This window comes from Hemiscyllium ocellatum, chromosome 11, assembly GCF_020745735.1.
Source record: "Hemiscyllium ocellatum isolate sHemOce1 chromosome 11, sHemOce1.pat.X.cur, whole genome shotgun sequence".
Taxonomy (NCBI): domain Eukaryota; kingdom Metazoa; phylum Chordata; class Chondrichthyes; order Orectolobiformes; family Hemiscylliidae; genus Hemiscyllium; species Hemiscyllium ocellatum.
Genome location: NC_083411.1, coordinates 87,713,754 through 87,726,108, shown reverse-complemented (window position 1 = coordinate 87,726,108; position 12,355 = coordinate 87,713,754). Strand labels below are relative to the sequence as shown.

The following is a 12,355-nucleotide window of genomic DNA, read 5'->3' as shown; positions in this document are numbered from 1 at the left end:
TTGGAAAGGGTGGACGCTAGGAAATTGTTTCCGTTAGGTGAGGAGACTAGGACCCGTGGACACAGAGGGGGTAAATTCAGAACAGAAATGTGGAGACATTTCTTCAACCAGAGGGTGGTGGGCCTGTGGAATTCATTGCCACAGAGTGCAGTGGAGGCCGGGACACTAAATGTCTTCAAGGCCGAGATTGATAGATTCATGATGTCACAAGGAATTAAGGGCTACGGGGAGAACGCTGGTAAGTGGAGTTGAAATGCTCATCAGCCATGATTGAATGGCAGAGCGGACTCGATGGGCCGAATGGCCTTACTTCCACTCCTATGTCTTATGGTCTTATAAAGTCAGAAGTGGGGATATTCACTGATGATTAGACAATGTTCAGTCCTATGACATTTGAAGCAAAACCTGTACAATATTCAGGCTTGGGCTATTATATGGCTAGTAACAAGTGCACCACATAAAGGTCAGGCAATGGTCTTTTCAAATAACAGAAAATCTAACCACCATCCATAACATTCAATGACATTTCCACTGTTGAATACCACACTATCAGCATCCTGTGGCTAAAAGAGGTCAGGAATACGGAGATAATTAACTCACTTTCTAACCCCTCCACATCTGTCTGTCACCTACAAAGCACAAGTCAGGAGTGTAATGAAATATTCTGTACTTGCCTGGATGAGTGCTTCAAACACTCAACAAGTTCTCGATCTTTCTGGAATACAGTAATCTGTTTGATCAACACCCCATCCACCATCTTGAGCATTCATTCCCTCTACCACTAATGCACTATAGCAGCAGGGTGTCCTACAACTGGAGTATAAGGTACAATTTTGGTCACCTGACCTAAGGAAGGATATACTTGCTCTCAGGAAAGTACTACAGACGTTCACCAGATTAATTCACTGTGAGTGTGTATAAAATGAAAAGAGTAAGGAAACTGGGTCTGTATTCTCTGGAATGAGTCTGAGAGGTGTTCTCATTGAAATTTTCAAATTTCTTACAGGGTAATATAGAGTGCTTCCCCTGCCTGGTGACTCCAGATCCAAGAGACATAATGTCAGAATTAAGAGTAGATCATTTAAGATGGAGATGAGGAGATATTTCTTCACTCAGAGACAGTTGTATCTTTGGAATTTTGCTCTCCAGAGGGCTGTGAAAGTTCAATATTAAGCAGATTTAAGAAATAATCAATAGGTTTCTGGAGACTAATGAAATCAAATGGCAATGGAGATGGTACAGAAAACTTGCGATGAGTGCCGAGATCCAGAATGATGAGGCAGCCTTGATGGGCTGAATGGCCTACTCCTGTTCCTACATACCCATGATATATTGCAGCAACTCACCAAGGCTAGTTTGATTGTAACTTCCAAACCATCGACCACTATCACTACCATCTGAAAGAACTAAGGACAGCAGACACATGGGAATACCACAGCCTGCAAGTTCCCCTCCAAGCCACATAGCATCCTGATTTGGAATTATTTGTCATTGCTTTACGGTTGCTGATCAAAGTGCTGGAACTCACCAAGAACCTTCCAAACTAATGACCTCTACCACTGAAAAGAAGGGCAATAGATATATGGGAACACTGCCATTTACAAGATACCCCAAAGCCACACTCTATCTTGACGTGGAACTTATTGCTGTTCTTTCACTGTCACTGGATCAAAATTCTTGAACTCCTTTCATCTCAGCACCGTGTGTGTAAGTAGAGCACATGGACTGCAATGGGTCATGAAGACAGACGACCAACACCAAGGGCAACTAAGGATGGCAGCAACAAATGTTGGCCTAGACAGTGACATTCACATCCTCTGATTGAATAAATAAAACTCCATTCCTAACAGCACTGTGGGAGTACTCACACAAGATGGACTCCAATGTGTAAAGATCACATTGCTTTATTTTGTTTTATTTCTGACTGTGGACTGAATTGGGAAATTTCTGTTTTCCAACAAAGGGCTGAGGAAGGAATTGCTATGCTTTTAAAAGCCAGGTTACTGAAACTCATTTTAAGTTGCATTTATACCATTGCTTTGCAAGCAGAGGGGGGAGAAATGTAAATGGTGATGGCATGGCACCAGGGTGTGTATACAAAGGAAGATTCAAATGGAAGCAGGTTTGTGGTTGGTGGAATTGTGACCAGTTGCAGATGCCAGAGATCACCAGCCTGACAACAACTCTCTGATTGGTTCCTAATCTGATAAACAGCTTGTTGGTGTTAGCAATACCGTGGCCTCTGGATCTCTGGAAGGAGAGGTAGTGTGATTCTCTGCAGCAAAAATATCTGAAGTCTGAAAAAGTCATTTTTTTTTCCCTGAGTAGTTGTTCTAAACTGTGGCTTTTAACCAGTAACTAAGAGACTTTGCAATTACGGTACAAATCACCTGTGCCTCCTGCAAATAAGTGAAAATATCCTCGAGAAAGAAAAGGAAATCTTGGGAGGCAAAACGATTATCCCAGTGAACCCTGTGGATTGGTGTTATCCAACTGTAGTTCCCAGTCTTCTCTTCCTTTCACCATAAAACCAATTTTTTTTTTGTTTGTCTGCACTTTTGTGTAAGGGCTTTAGAAGAGGGTCAGTGTTTATCCAGTAGAACCACATGTTGATTGTACATAACTGTTTACTTCTGCTGAGAATCTATTTAGTTGTAATATATAGTAGTTCCTGTTAAGCACAGAAACGTGTTCTCTGTGAATCTGGGTCTATCCGACAGGCAAATTAGGGACTTTGCATACATTGGTAAAGTTTTTAAGTTTTGTGATGACTCAGGGAAGAGTGGGCTTTGATTTCCAGCAAGCTCTTAATATAAGAGTTCAAGAAATAATTTAAGAAATCAGCTCACCACCAATCTTTCAAAAACAAAACAGATGGACAATAAATCTGTCTTGTCAGCAACTTCCAAATCCTCTGAAAAATTAAAAATAATCATAATGAGCGCTGTTCTTTCACCAATAACCATTAAATCAGAGCCAATATCTTTGGAACACTCAACCAATATCATAACTACTACCCTACCATAAAAAGTGTAAAGGAAGATGTTGCATATAATGAAATATTTAGAGACCATATGTATGGTAAGTATTTTACAATTAACTTATTAAAAACATCATTTCACAATACATTAGCTCTGTTACTCTCTCCACATACTTTTCCTGGCCTGCTGAATATTTCCACCATTTTCTGTTTGTAACTACAAATTTCCAGTGTCCAGAAGTGCTGACTTTGTCATGATGAAGTCACTTGAACAAGAATGAAATAAAATGCAGTATAGAACAAAACAGATAATGTATATGGTAAACAGTTACAGGTAAGTTAGAGTCAGTAATTACAATCTAAAATTCCGAGTTCTATGATGAGAAATTGAATGAATGATTGATTTTTTTTGAGGGCTCCCATTGCTTTAAAGCTGAAAATTTGTGTCCATTTCTATGCACAAGTATCCTTATGGAGTGAACTAAACTGAACACACTATTTATGCACCCATCAATACCAGTGAATGTCATTGTTATTGTGCAGAGCCAACAGACCATGACGTCGATCAATATGCAGTACTGATTTGACGCCAGCAGTATCATTTCAGAGTTCAATGTGCCTGTTAATGCCTGCTGTTAATTTTGCAAAGCTAAACATATGTTCAACAGCATGAAGGCTCCTCCCCACTTATCCACCAACATGTTTACTTACATCAGCTTTCGTCAATTTCTTCTCACGCTTGCTATGATTTGCAAGTATTTGGCACTTTCTACAGTTGTTTTAAGTTGTAAGAGTCTATAGGACTTCATATGACAGGTGGAGAGATAGGGTTTTAATGGATATAAGAATGTGCCTCCATGGTAAGCTGTGAAATAAGTGTGCCTTCCTTGTTACCTGCTGTTCCTGTAGACTAACTTCCTGTGATTCATGCACAAGAACACCCAGATCTCTGCAGTAAAGCATTTTGTAGTTTCTCTCCATCTAGATATTAAGTTGCCTTTTTATTCTTCTGACCACAATTGATAACCTCAGACTTATCCACACTGTCCATTTCTGCGGAATGCTTACACAGTCACCTAACCTATCCATACCCATTTGTAAATTTCTTATTTCTTCACTGCAATGTACTTTCCTACCTATTTTAGTGACATTTGCAAATTTGGCTATTGTACATTCAATTCCTGTGAAATAACTCCACAGAGGTCGGTATCCCATCACCAGGTCACTCTTTATTTACCCATGCATAATACTTGACACTGGTCTGGCTTCCTCTGAGTCAGCTCTCAGAGTGAATAGAACATCTGACACTCCTGTTATAGAGTCATAGAGATGTACAACATGGAAACAGACCCTTCAGACCAACTTGTCCATGCTGACCAGATATCCCAGTCCAATCTAGTCCCATCTGCCAGCATTTGGCCCATATCCCTCCAAACCCTTCCTATTCATATACCCATCCAGATACCTCTTAAATGTTGCAATTGTACCAGCCTCTACCACTTCCTTTAGCAGCTCTTTCCATACATGTACCGCCCTCTGAGTGAAAAAGTTGCCCCTTAGGTCTCTTTTATATCTTTACACTCTCACCCTAAACCTATGCCCTCTAGTTCTGGACTCCCCTACCCTAGGGAAAACACCTTGTATATTTATCCTATCCTATCCATGATTTTATAAACCTCTATAAGGTCACCCCTCAGCCCTTGATGCTCCTGGGAAAACAGCTCTAGTCTATTCAGCCTCTCCCTATAACTCAATCCACCAACCCTGGCAACATCCTTATAAATCTTTTCTGAACCTTTTCAAGTTTCACAACATCTTTCTCATTGGAAGGAGACCAGAATTGCACACAATATTCCAACTGTGGCCTAACCAATGTCCTATACAGCCTCAACATAACCTCCCAACTTGTGTACTCAATACTCTGACCAATAAAGGAAAGCATACCAAACACCTTCTTCACTATCCTGTCTCCCGCAACTCCACTTTTAAGGAGCTATGCACCGGCACTCCAACGTCTCTTTGTTCAGCAACACTCCCTAGGACCTTCCCATTAAGTGTATAAGCTCTGCTAAGATTTGCTTTCCCAAAATGCAGCACCTCGCATTTATCTAAACTAAACTCCATCTACCACTCCATGAGATCTAACCATGGGGAACCTTGTCGAACACCTTACTGAAGTCCATATAGATCACATCTACTGCTCTGCCCTCATCAATCCTCTTTGTTACTTCTTCAAAAAACTCAATCAAGTTTGTGAGACATGATTTCCCATGCATAAAGCCATGTTGACTATCCCTAATCAGTCCTTGCCTTTCCAAATACATGTACATCCTGTCCCTCAGGATTCCCTCCATCAACCTACCCACCACCAATGTCAGGCTCACTGGTCTATAGTTCCCTGGCTTGTCCTTACCACTTTTCTTAAACAGTGGCACTATGTTAGCCAACCTCCAATCTTCTGGCACCTCACCTTTGACTATCAATGATACAAATATCTCAGCAAAGAGGCCCAGCAATCACTTCCCTGGCTTCCCACAGAGTTCGAGTCCTGGGGATTTATCCACTTTTATGAGTTTCAAGACACCCAGCACTTCCTCCTCTGTAATATGGACATTTTCATATTTTTTGTTTGACACTCCCGTTCTTATCTGTCAGCCAGGGCTCCCTGATTGGACCAGATTAACAGCCACAGTCAGAGAATTCATATTCTATGAGATCCACCTGGTAGACCTCGTTACAATCACTATACCCTGCACCAAGTCATTAATTAATATAGATTATAAATAGTTGCAGGCCAGGACAGAACCTGTGGCACCCCACTAGTTACAGCTTGCCAACCAAAAGAAGACTCATTTATCCCAACACTGTTTTCAGTTGAAAGCTAACCTTCTACCCAAGCTAACAAGGTATCCCTAATCCCATGTGATCTTACATCGTTTCCTAATCTTTTGTGCCGCACCTTAACCTTGGGGCAGCACGGTGGCTCAGTGGTGAGCACTGCTGCCTCACAGTGCCAGGGACCCAGGTTCACTTCCAGCCTCGGGCGACTGTCTGCGTGGAGTCTGCACATTCTGCCCGTGTCTGTGTGGATTTCCTCCCACAGTCCAAAGATGTGCAGGTTAGGTGAATTGGCCATGCTAAATTGCCCATAGTATTCAGGGATGTGTAAATATAGGGTAGTGTATCAGTCTTGGTGGGTTACTCTTCAGAGGGTCAGTTTGGACTTGTTGGGTCGAAGGGCCTGTTTCCACACTGAGGAGTTCTAATTCTTAACAAGTGCCTTCTGGAATTCCAGATATACTATATCTACATGATCCCCAAGATGCTTGTTACACCTTCAAATGACTCTAGCAAATTAGTCAAACATGATTTATCCTTCATTATACCATGTGGACTCTGATCAATTTCATTTTAACTTTCCAAATGTCCCTTTAATACTTCCTTAATAATGGATACCAAGAATTCCCCAGTATCAGACATTGGTCTATAGTTTCCTACTTTCAGCCTGCTCTCATTTTTAATAAGCACTTTTAGCATTTTTCCAATCCATTGGAATCGTTCCAGAATCCAGGCAATTTTACCATACTATAGCCAATCCATCTCTGCTGACACTTCCTTTAAGAATCCAGGATGTAGACCATCAGGCCCGAGCGACTTGTCTCTCCCCAATCCCAAAGTTTTGCTCTGTAAATTTTCCCTAGTGACACCGATTGTCTTAAGCTCGTCCTTTTCTATAACCTCTGCGTCACCTGCGTCCACTGGGATTGAGGCAAAATGTTCTGTGACTTCTTGTTTCCTATGAACTCTCCAGCCTCATCCTCAAATGGGTCAACATTCACTTTAGCTACATTCTTTATTTTTATATTTGTATAGAAGCCTTTGCTATTTTTTAAAATATATTTTATGCTATCTTTCATTCAGAAATAGTTCCCGCTTTTAAATTTTTTTAGTAACTCTTTATTGGCATTTAGAATTTTCTCAATCGTTCAGCCTGACACTATCCTTTGCAACATGGTATGCCTTAGGTTTTGCCTTTATATCATCTTTGCTTTTTCCCCTTCTTGCAATCTTTGTTCCTCTCTGGAATATATTTTAATTGGGAAGAAGTAAACATCTCCTTAAAAGTTTGCTATTGTCCATCATCTGCTCTACCTTATGGTCTTTCTGCCAGTACACTCAGGTCAAATCTGTCCTCACACCTACGTAATTACCTTTGCTTAACACGGGAAACTAGTGTGGGATCCAAGTTTCTCATCCTCAAATTGAATTTGAAATTACAACATACTTTGATCTTGCTTCCCTAGACAATCCTTTACTATTAATTAATCCCAATTCATTACACAGTACTAAATCTGCAATAGCCTGGAAGGTTCCCAACTTATTACTCCAAGAAATGGTCACTATTACTCTATGAACTCTCCCTTGAGGCTCCCCTTGCTAATTTGATTGATCTGGTCTATGTGTATCAAAATCACCCATGATTGTTTTCATATTTTGCTTATAAAAGCCCAGTATTCCCTCATTTATATCATGTCCTTCTGTGGAACTGTTAAGGGACTTATTGATTACTTCCCTGAAGTGATATCTTTCACTTGCTATTTCTTATTTATGCCCAGACTGATTCTAATTACCAAAATCATTTCTCACTATAGCACTAATTTGATCCTTCGCTAACAAAGTTACACCAACTTGTTCTCTTTTTTATCTATTCTCCAAAACACTGAGTACCCTTGGATATTCAACTCCCAGACCTGGTCTCCCTGTATCCACTTCTCAAGACAACACAGAGTGTGCTGCTCTGTAGCCTTATCATCATTTATAATCCATTAAGAACTGTAGCTTAGAAGTAACTCAAAATTTTGGCCAGATCTTAGAACAATAAACATTACAGCACAATACAGGCCCTCGATGTTGTACTGACCTGTGGAACCAATCTGAAACCTATCTATCCTACCCTATTCCATTTTCAACCATATGATTATCCCAATGACCATTTAAAAGCCCTTAAAGTTGGCGAGTCTATTACTGTTGCAGGCAGTGCATTCCACACCCCTACTACCCTCTGAGTAAAGAAACTACCTCTGACACCTGTCCTATATCTATCATCCCTCAATTTAAAGCTATGTCCCCTCATGTTTGCCATCACCATCTTGAGAAAAAAGGTTCTCACTGTCCACCCTATCTAACCCTCTGATTATCTTATATGTCTCAATTAAGTCACCTCTCAACCTTCTTCTCTGTAATGAAAACTGCCTCAAGTCCTTCAGCATTTCCTCATGAGACCTTCCCTCCATACTAGGCAACATCCTGGTAAACCTCCTCTGCACTGTCTCCAAAGCTTCCACATCTTTCCTATAACACAGTAACCAGAACTGTACGCAACACTCCAAGTGCGACCGCACCAGAGTTTTAGCAACCTGGGTGGCAACTTTCAGTGATCTATGTACATGGACACCAAGATCTCTCTGCTCGTCCACACTACCAAGAATCTTACCATTAGTCCAATACTCTTTATTCCTTCTAAAGTTGCTCCTTCCAAAGTGAATCACCTCACACTTTTCTGCATTAAATTCCATTTGTCACCTCTCAGCCCAGCTCTACAGCTTATCTCTGTCCTTCTTTAACCTGCAACATCCTTCAGCACTACCCACAACTCCACCGACCTTAATGTTATCCGCAAATTTACTCACCCATTCTTCTACGCTCTCATCTAGGTCATTTCTATGAATGACAAACAGCAGTGGCCCCAAAACAGATCCTTGCGATACACCACTAGTAACTGAATTCCAGGATGACGTTTCTTATCAATGACCACCTCTGTCTTCTTTCAGCTAGCTAATTTCTGATCTTATATGAAGATTCAGTGAATCAATGCTTGAGTATGGTCATAGCAATGGAGACACAATTGTCTTTTGTTCAAAGGAACCTGAAGAGCTGGAGGGGCAGATAAATGATCACAAGGCAAGGCTGAAAAATCACAATGAAAGAACCCATTGGAGGCTTCTTGAATACAGTGACTTGAAGACGCAAAGTATGGTGAAGGAGGAGAAAACTTAACAAATTGAAGTAAAGTGAGACATACTCCAAAGTGTCAGTATGTCTATGGCAGCAAGCAGTGCATACCCTTTTCAAAGCACTTTGTTGGGGTCAAAGGTTTGATGTGAGCATTTTGATTGAAGTTGTGGAAGACTGTCTTCCCACTGTAAGAATGATGCAAAATTTGAAAGTGTTCAGAAAAGATTTAGGAGGGATGTTGCCAGGGTTGGAGGGTTTGAGCTATAGTGTGGAGGCTGAATCGGCTGGGGCTGTTTTCTCTCGAGCGTCGGAGGCTGAAGAGTGACCTTATAGAGGTTTATAAAATCATGAGGGGCATGGATAGGGTAAATAGTCAAGGTCTTTTCCCCAGGGTAGGGGAATTCAAAATTAGAGGGCATAGGTTTAAGGTGAGAAGGAAAAGATTTAAAAGGGATCCAAGGGACAATTTCTTAATGCTGAGGGTGTGGTGTGTATGGAATGAGCTGCCAGAGAAAATGGTGGAGGCTGGTACAATTAGTGCATTTAAAAAGCATCTGGATGGGTGTTTGACTAGGAAGGGTTGAGAGAGATATACCAAGTGCTGGCAAATGCGACTAGATTAATTTAGGATATCTGGTCGGTATGGACAAGTTGGACCAAAGGTAAAAACAATGACTGCAGATGCTGGAAACCAGATTCTGGATTCGTGGTGCTGGAAGAGCACAGCAGTTCAGGCAGCATCCGAGGAGCAGTAAAATCGACGTTTCGGGCAAAAGCCTGATGAAGGGCTTTTGCCTGAAGCGTTGATTTTACTGCTCCTCAGATGCTGCCTGAACTGCTGTGCTCTTCCAGCACCACTAATCCAGAAGTTGGACCAAAGGGTCTGTTTCTGTGCTGTATATCTCAACAACTTCATGAAGCTATGCGTTTCCACAGGTTCAGAACAGTGATCTGAATGGTGCTATTCACTCGTAATATTTCTGATGAGGCTAACCAATGAAGAACAGAGTCAGCTCTGGTTGGATACTGAACAAATCAAATGTATCTGTATTCACTTTTATCAATTTTGCTTCCACAGCATTAAAATTCAGCAGTTTTTCAAAAAAGAAATCATTCATAGGATGTGGGTGTCTTTGGCTGGGCCAGCATTTATTGCTCATCCCTAATTATCCAGAGAGCACTTAAGAGTCAACCACATTGCTGTGAGTCTGGAGTCATGTGTAGGCCAGACCAATAAGGTCAGCAGATTTCCTTCCCTAAAGGACAGCAGTGAACCAGATGGAGTTTTCCAATAATCGACACTGAATTCATGGTCACCATTTTACACTTAATTCCAGATTTTTATCACATGGGGGATTCAAACCTGGGTGCCCAGAATATTACCTGGATCTTTGGATTAACAGTCCAGGAATAATACCACAGCTGCCCCTGTCCAGTTTATATTAAGACAGATAGTAAACTCAAGAAAAAGAAAAATCCTCAGGATAGTTCTTTGCTTGTTAATTTGGAAAGGTGAAGTTGCCATAATTTTACCAAACCATACCACTGCTCTCTCATTAGAATAAAATGAGTGATGGTGGTTTAACCTGAGGATCACTACACTTCAGGTGAGGGGAGAGTATGACAAGGAGAGTCTTTCATGGCAATCTCAGCTGATGCAAGAATTGAACTCAAGTTATTAGCATCATTGATGGGCGGCACGGTGGCACAGTGGTTAGCACTGCTGTCTCACAGCGCCAGAGACCCGGGTTCAGTTCCCGCCTCAGGCGACTGACTGCGTGGAGTTTGCACATTCTCCCCATATCTGCGTGGGTTTCCGCCAGGTGCTCTGGTTTCCTCCCACAGTCCAAAAATGTGCAGGTTAGGTGAATTGGCCATGCTAAATTGCCCATGGTGCTAGGTGCAGAGGAAAATGTAGGGGAATGGGTCTGAGTGAGTGCGCTGCGGCGGGTCGGTGTGGACTTGTTGGGCCGAAGGGCCTGTTTCCATACTGTAAGTAATCTAATCTAATCATTCTGCATTGCAAGCCAGCTGACCAAACAACTGAGCTACCTAAACCCCTAACGTTTTGAGAAGTGTTGACTAAACAGATCTTGCTTACATTCCTAATTTTAGCTAGAAATGTATTAATTGTCTTTTTTGCACCATAGCAAGAGTGTTGCAGGGGTCTTTGCTGCAGGTTTAGATAGAGGATCTGGATCGGCGCAGGCTTGGAGGGCCGAAGGGCCTGTTCCCGTGCTGTAAATTTTCTTTGCTCTTTTCTTTGATCAATAGTGTGTGCAATAATGTTTTAGACAGTTTCTGGTAGCTTTAGTCAATTTCTCAATATTTCTTGCTAATTGCAAAGTGTAATATTTTTTGAGCTGAGGCCAAAATGCTGACCCAATGTTCCTTGAGAGTTCCTGCCATTAGGTTTCTTTCCTGGGGATGTTTTGCTTTCTTCAAGGAATCAGTGTTATTTTCCGTAATCTATTCTTAATTGATTGTGGTGTGACTCTCATACTTAGCAGACAAATAGGAAACTGTGCCATAGACGGGACCATTTTCCAAGCATTAACTGTCAAACACAGAATGAGAACACTGGCTTTTTGTGTGTTTTTGGCCCTTCTCCTTATCAAAGATTCTTCAGCAACTGTGAGGAAGCATTACATTGCAGCAGTGGAGTTTAACTGGGATTACAGAAGCAGTGATCTTTTACTAGGGTTAGGAGCTGGAAATGTGAGGTGAGAATTTTCAATTTTTTGTAAACTATTATCATCCCATTGCAATGCTCCCTCGAACTATTGATACTCAGTGGCGGGTGTTGAATTCATACTTCTGAATTCTTCCCTTGGAGAAAAGTACAAATTTCCACACTGATTTGCAGTCTAACAGACTGAATTAAAAACTCTAATTTATTTTTTACCTGTCCAAGGTTTGCTTGAGCTACAAGCCATGTATACTGAAGTATACCCTTACACCACTCCAAAATCGTCCGACAGACAAAAATAATATAGAGAACAGAAATTACTGTATCAACCGAGCAGATCTGGCAGCGTCTGTGAACAAGAGTCTCTGGACCCGAAATGTTAACTTTGGTTCTCTCTCCACAAATGCTGCCAGATCTATTGAGTTCTTCCATCAATTTCTGTTTTTGTTTCAGATTTCTAGCATCCATGGTTTTTTGTGTTTTTCATTATAGTTAAGAATTTGATTAGACATTTTGCAACTATGTTTAACTTATAATAAATATTGTTCGTGTAGAGCACTCAATAGTGTTGTGGTAGTAACCTGAACTCTAATCTCAGTCATGGTATCTTAGTAAGACACAGAATAAAGAAACGGGAAAGACTGTCTGGAGCTAACATTCTTGCAGCCTGG

At 41.2% G+C, this 12,355-nt stretch overlaps 1 protein-coding gene across 1 annotated transcript in view; it reads left to right on the top strand.

The window, feature by feature from the left end:
- Positions 1 to 11,533: 11,533 nt before the first annotated feature.
- f8 (coagulation factor VIII, procoagulant component) overlaps positions 11,534 to 12,355 on the top strand; it is an 85,634-nt gene continuing 84,812 nt past the window's right edge. The window contains exon 1 of the mRNA XM_060832685.1: positions 11,534 to 11,718. Within this exon, the coding sequence (XP_060688668.1) occupies positions 11,567 to 11,718 (152 nt within the window). The 5' untranslated portion in view covers positions 11,534 to 11,566. The remainder of the gene's footprint in view (positions 11,719 to 12,355) is intronic.